This window comes from Pygocentrus nattereri, chromosome 21 (genome assembly GCF_015220715.1).
Source record: "Pygocentrus nattereri isolate fPygNat1 chromosome 21, fPygNat1.pri, whole genome shotgun sequence".
In the NCBI taxonomy this organism is placed as follows: Eukaryota; Metazoa; Chordata; class Actinopteri; order Characiformes; family Serrasalmidae; genus Pygocentrus; species Pygocentrus nattereri.
In genome coordinates this window covers 18,393,146-18,400,000 of record NC_051231.1, presented here as the reverse complement: position 1 = coordinate 18,400,000, position 6,855 = coordinate 18,393,146, and the positions used below count along the sequence as shown (strand labels likewise).

Below are 6,855 nucleotides of genomic sequence, written 5' to 3'. Positions count from 1 at the left end.
CCAAAGCATTAAAGTAGGGCATAAATAGAAGACACAAATAACAGATGACAAAAAACCTACCCAACAAAGCTGATCAGCTATAACAAAAACAATTTATTTATGAGCTTTAAGTCACATTGTGTATTGAGTGCACTGTAACACAGCGAACAGTTGTTCTGCACCATCTTGGTAAAATGCAACATGTTTAGCTTATGGTTTGTTTACATTAGTGGCTTGGATCCCTTGATCTGATCATCTAGAAAATGATTTTTCACATTTGCATTTTAGTTCTGGTTCACTTAGCACTTGTGTTATTCAAACCAGAATTCATTTGTAATTGTACTATAAGACATCATCAGGGGACTTCCACTCTGCTTTAGTCTGCTAATTTGGTGTGCACCAGGGTTCAAAGAGAGCAACTGCACCAGGATTATTAGTGTTTTATGTGAACCAAAACATTGCAGGAAAATTAGTTCATTCCACTGTATACCTGAATATGTTTGGGATGACAAAGAACTTGATGTTTACAAAGCAGCCAAGTATGCTTTACTTAAAAATACCCCCAAAACTACTTCATCTTAAAAAAACAAGCAAAAATGGGAGTAAATGCCCCTTTATTTTAAAAGGGGTGAGAGCATCTTATTTGGGGAGGCCTGTTCCCTACAAATTGACCTACTTACCAATATCCAGCGTCCAAAGATCTCCCAAACGACAGCCACTCATTCCTCCATAAATGACGAGACGAGATTTTTTGATGCCTTTGTCAGTGTAAATGACAGCAGTGTGGCTCTCTCGGGGAGGAGGTAAAACTCCATATGTAATAGGTATATCCCAGCCCACAACACCAGCACTGGGTCGTAACTCTAATGTGTAGAGATCATTCAAATATCTGCAAATAGGACATCACACCACTTTCATGCCATATAATACAAAATAACAATATTTCAATGCACCAGCTAAACATTCAGTGCTGTAGCAGTACTGACAATATTTATAATTTAAATAAGAAAAAACATACTGTGACAATTTATCACAACACATTGCCCACCCCTACACATGACCCATCTCAGTCGTATACATTTGTCTGTATGTATTACACACCTGGGAATGTTATTTTTAGGGTCTTCGCTATCATTTGCCAGCCCTCCAAACAGATAGCATTTGTTACCCACCAGGGAAAAGCTGTGGCCCAGACGGGGGCAGGGTGGGGGCCCGTTTTTAGGAGCTTTGGGCTTCAGTTTTTTCCACTCCCACCTACTCGCCTGAATAACACGAGAAACATTCCATATTAAGCACCATCAGAACTGGGCAGAGATTAAATTAATATATATTCATTATTTCACTTATTAAACACACACACACACACACACACACATTTTACCTGTAGCTCATAAAGATCACTGCTGTATTTCCCATACTCCACCATTCCTCCAAAAACCAGCAGCCGTGTGCCCTCACACACAAACCCATACGCTGCACATCCTGGGGGAATGTCCCCACGCACTGCTGGAATAAACCACTGGTTGGTTGCTGGAAGAAAAAAAACAAAAACCTTAAGATCCTGCTGAAACTCTGCACTCAAGGTGGTTATGAAAAACGGTTGTGTTAAATAGAAGCCTTTGACATGAAATACAATATGTAATTAAAACTATGAAAGAAATTATTTGAAAAATTCCACAGCAAAAGGTGAGCTAGTCTGTAACTAAACTTACTAACCTGATTAGGTCCATCTACTTTGCACCTACACTAGAAGCATTTTTTATTTGCACCTACCACATACACTATACTGACAAAAGTACTGAGACACCTAGAGGGGCTTTAATAACATTCCATTCTAAATCCACTAGCATTAATATGGAGTTGGTCCCCCCCTCTGCAGCTATAACAGTTTCCACTTTTCTGGGAAGGCTTTCCACAAGATTTTGCAGTGTGTCTGTGGGATTTTTTTGCCCATTTATCCAGAAGAGCATTTGTGAGGTCAGACACTGATGTTGGATGAGGGGGCTTGGCTCACAATCTCTGTTCTTGTTCATCCCAAAACCTTTTGATGGGCTAGAGGCCAGGGCTGTGTGAGGGCCAGTCAAGTTTTTCCTCACCAAACCGACCCAACTATGCCTTTATGGACCTTGCTTTATGTACTGCAGCACAATCATGCCGGAACAGAAAAGGGCCTTCCCCAAACTGTTCCCACAAAGTTGGAAGCATACAATTGCCCAAAATGTCTTGGTCTGCTGAAGCATTAAGATTTCCCTTCACTAGAACTATGCCTATCTCTGAAAAAGATAGGCCATTACATTACCCCTCCTCTACCAAACATTACAGTTGGTACAATGCAGTCAGACAAGTAATGTTCCCCTTCCATTTGCCAAACCCAAACTCATCTATCAGACTGGCAGATAAAAGAGCAAGATTCGTCACTCCACAGAATATGTTTCCACTGCTCCAGAGCCCAGTGACGGTATGCTTCACCCCACTCCATCCAAAGCTTGGCATTGCGCTTGGTGATGTAAGGCTTGCAAGCAGCTGCTCGGCCATGGAAGCCCAAGCCATGAACCTCCCGGCATGCAATTTTTGTGCTGATGTTAATGCTAGAGGAGATCTGGAACTCTGTAGTTATTGAATAAGCATAGCACTGGCGAATTTTATGCACTATGCACTTCAACAATCTGCGACCACACTCTGTAACTTTCCGCAGTCTGCCTGCTTCGTGGCTGAGTTGCTGTGGTTCCTAAACGCTTCCACTTTTCAATAATACCACTCACAACTTATTGTGGAATATCTTGGAGAGAAAAAAAAAATCTCAAACTGACTTGATACTGTGGCATTACAGGACTACTCTTGAAATCAGTGAACTCTTTAGACCAACAAATTTCACAATGTTTGTAAAAGCAGACTGCATTATGAGGTGCATGATTTTATACACCAGTGGCAATGAGACAGAATTAAATTAAATTTCAATGATTAAGATGCGTGTCCCAATACTTTTCCATACAGCGTGCCTTTAATGGTGGTGTACCTAATAAAACAGCCACTGAGGGTAGGTATAAGTTAGGTGGACCTCAAACTAGTAACTCTGTATTTGTGATGTGCAAGTTTAAGTAGTGAACCACATGTTAGAATAATCCATATGTGTAGTCAGTATTTTGCAGGTTAGTGAGAAGTGACATACTGTAATTATGGCAAGATCAGACACATGATCACAGGACACATAATTAACCATAAAAAACAAGGATATCAAATTCACATGACATACTTAAGCATGGTAAATAAAGCTCCAATTCTATATAAGCTACATTACAACATGCCTTATAAGATCATTCAGCCTTCCTGACTCTCTGTTTGTGCAACATATAAAATTTATTTTATTTGCCTTTACTGTACAGTATATTTCATTGTATATAGCAGTTAGCCCTGTAGAAATAATGCACAACACATTGTAGATCCCACAGGAAAATTATAAAGTCCAGTATGGACCTGAAACTAAATGAACTGGGAATGTGAGCGTCAAGACGCCAGATAAATATTTCACATAAATAACATGAAATGTATACAAATAACGTATACAAATATGAAATTAAGTAAATTGGCGATGAGGAAAAAAGGTTAAGGTTTCTTTGTTTATATCGTTCGTTAGAAGTGAATGCTGTCCATTATTGTCTTGATGCGCCTGTTCTCTTACATTGTCTTACAACACTATAAACAAAACACAATTTTGTAATGCCCTGAATAATGAACTGCACCTGTTAAGACTGGAGTTTTATATGAACTCACTGTACGCAAAGGTCTACAAGCGGTTAAGTCGCGGAGCGGCAACAGCGTATCCTGCCAAGAGCGGCAACGCTAACGCTAACAGCGCAAACGGCTAATTTAGAGCTGCAGGAAAATATTATGACCAATTAGCTGTCTAGCTACCAGGCTAGGTCCGCTTAGCCTTAGTGAATAGACACAAACACTTTACTTTCGTTTTTATTACGTACCACTTCATAATCCCTAAATGTTTTCACAAAAACGTAAATAATCCTGACTTGTCATCATGAATAAATTCTAATGTTGGGATGAATATTAACGTTATAAAACGCACAGCCCCTGTTCCTCTTTAAATTATGCAAAAGCGTTATTATGACGCCAGTAAGTTACATGCGCCAGAATGTTAACTACAGCTGTAGCATTTAAGGTAGTACTGAAACTTCGAATGAGAGGCTAACCACGAACGCATCCTAGCCAACTACCTAACCAGTAGCGAGACTGCATCTTTTCACTCACCGGTGTTGTAGACATGCAGCTCGTCCACAATTCCCTCGTTTCCTCCGCCGAACACCACCATGAGCTCTTTGATGGCCACAGCTCTGTGTCCATGCCGGGGACGGGGGACGGGTCCAGACCAGCCCAAGACCCGTTTCCAGCGCGGCGCCAGCGAGGCAGCGGGCGAACCTGAGAGCGCCGAACCGGTGGAAGACATGGGGTGTCCCTCTCTGTTGGAAAATACCCACACAGCTCAGATATGCAACTCATATTTAAGCTGTAATTCATAACATAAGTTAACAGACTTTACCCGCTTTAATAAAAAATGTCATCTGTGTTTCGGTATGTGGTTAACAGGCTAGCGTAAGATAACTAGTCTAGCTAACTTAGCTACGCTAGGTTAGCTGTCTTGTAGTCAAAATACAACGGGACGAATACGAGCCCGGCTAATCTAAACTGTACAGCAGTGCAAAGAGCGCGGGTTCAAGCAAATACTAAGTTGGACGGCTAACAAAATGTGTCACAAAAGAAGACAGCACGTGTGTCAAAAAATACAACAGTTTTGGAAAAATAGCAAAAGTATGGACAGTCTATGGACGTCGCCATCTTGGGACAACAAACCATAAAGTGTAAAGCGCTACTGTAGAAAATATGCAGCACAGCTATTAGCCCACATGAGCTGTTAAACAGCTGTTCGGTACATATGGTTTTAAACACTTGGCTACTTGCATCTCATCCGATTAAATACCAGTAACGCTGGAAAGCATCAGACCATGTAAGGCGTCATATTAAACCAAAAGCAGCGGGGTATAAAATTATACCGCTAAACACCAGCAACTCAAGCGCACATTAGATATAGGTTACATGAGCACTCATCAGCCATTAAATCAGTGCAAAATAATAATATTCAGCACCCCATAACATGTCTGGTACACTAAAACGCGGAAAGGAGGAAAAAATAGGAAATCCAAAGCATACAGAAATCTATTTTCATGCCTCTCTGATGGGAGTCGCCATCTTGTCATCGAAAAAATCAGACCAGAAACATCAACTTTAACTAAGTGATCAAACATATGCACGGTAGAAGGCTTAGAACAGGGCGCAAATTATTTTCTCCAAGAATGCTTTGAAAGCCTGAAACATTCGTGAACATAACAAAATTGCTTTTGCATTCATTCTATTAAAGTTTTTAATCTCTGTACAGCGCTGCGGCTCAGTTTTGCTGTTTTAGATTTGGGCATCTTATACCAAGAACCCAGTAAAGAATAAAGTCCATAAAACCTTACTTCAATAAGAAAACACATCTGCATCTTTATTTTATTTTTACTTTACGCTATGCCGATGCAGGCAGCCATCTTGTAGACAAACACAGCCCACTTTACAGCTCCCACAAGAAAAATGGCGGCCAGAAAAACACACGGTTGATGTCTCTTTCCCTCGTTTTAGCAAAATGCATTTTCCCCAAAATACATACTTGATTTAAGATGCAGCGTTCAGACACTTCTGGATTGTCTTGTTTCGAAACAGCAGCCCAGCTTCATCCGATTTTTTCAGAAGTATCCACTCTCATGCCTGCCTGGAAGCCGCCATGTTCTCGACAGCGGAGAACGAAGTTTTTTTTTCCACCTGTATTCCGACGAGTCCCACCTTTCTGAGTCAGGATTGGCTAATAGTTAATACTTGCGCGCAGTCCGTTGTGGACGTTTGGTCCAGAAGCCAATCCTTGCCAAGGCGCGGAGAAAATAGTCGCCAATCACGGCGCAGGAAGGCGAAACGTGCCGGAATACGGGTAGTTAAAAAAACCCGCGCACTCCCTTAACGCGCCCACCACAAACATGGTGAACGAATACTTGGTGTTAGCATTTGACGCTAAAGTACGAAATACCCTCTCGATATAGCTTAGTATAGTTCATATTATTCAGCAGCATAACTGAAAATAGCACATACATTATAAATCGCATCGATACACTCATCGGTATCAAGGAGCAGAGTCAAAAAACAATTGATTATTTCCTTCTTTAAGTCAGGGAAGCGGCTTATTGTCCCTCAGTAAAGATGGCGACATTCACAAATCAGTATTTCTCGTGTTTGTGGACTGTGGACTTTTATATTTTTTGTATTTTTTTCCTCATGTGATTTTGGTAACTACATCGCTTTATTTACGAAAGTAATCTGGCTGAAAACTTTACCACCAGCCTAAGGACAGCAACTTTAAAGAGATTTTAAATACGTCTTTTTCAGTGACAAACGCCCCCATTCGGTGCAGTTTTAGCTCGGCGCATTCCAGGTGCCTCATTTATAAAACGTGCCTAAAGCTGAACTCCAGTGTCAAATTTCATCCCATAACATTGTGTTAAATAGTTATTTAAATTATTGCATTGTTAAATTTGATCAAAGGGGCATATATACCCCTTATAATGACACACAGCAACAGAGGTATGTTATGACAAGCATATAATAACACCACTATAGGGTCACATTGCTGTTGTCAGAAGAAAACCTTGTGTCTCCAAAAGGATAACTTTACAGGAAAAGAAAAAATCTACTTTAATTTTAATGTAAGTCAGTGGAACCAGACTTTTTCAAAGTAATTTTGGTTAATTTCTTTGGGTCCATTCTTCATGAAATTTACAC

The 6,855-nt window shown here is 40.5% G+C and overlaps 1 protein-coding gene across 7 annotated transcripts in view; it reads right to left on the bottom strand.

The window, feature by feature from the left end:
- The window catches only part of hcfc1a (host cell factor C1a), a 34,338-nt gene extending 28,492 nt beyond the window's left edge, over positions 1-5,846 (bottom strand). For 4 of the 7 annotated variants that reach the window (XM_017719141.2, XM_017719142.2, XM_017719144.2 and 1 more), the window contains exons 1-5: positions 5,696-5,846; positions 4,243-4,451; positions 1,361-1,509; positions 1,081-1,241; positions 660-868 (exon numbers count right to left, since the gene is read on the bottom strand). In XM_017719141.2, the coding sequence (XP_017574630.1) occupies positions 660-868; positions 1,081-1,241; positions 1,361-1,509; positions 4,243-4,438 (715 nt within the window). In that variant the 5' untranslated portion in view covers positions 4,439-4,451; positions 5,696-5,846. Of the gene's footprint in view, positions 1-659; positions 869-1,080; positions 1,242-1,360; positions 1,510-4,242; positions 4,452-4,531; positions 4,712-5,199; positions 5,238-5,695 lie in introns of those variants that run through there. The other 3 variants (XM_037532179.1, XM_037532180.1, XM_017719145.2) reach the window with 3 other exon arrangements.
- Between the last annotated feature and the right edge of the window lie 1,009 nt (positions 5,847-6,855).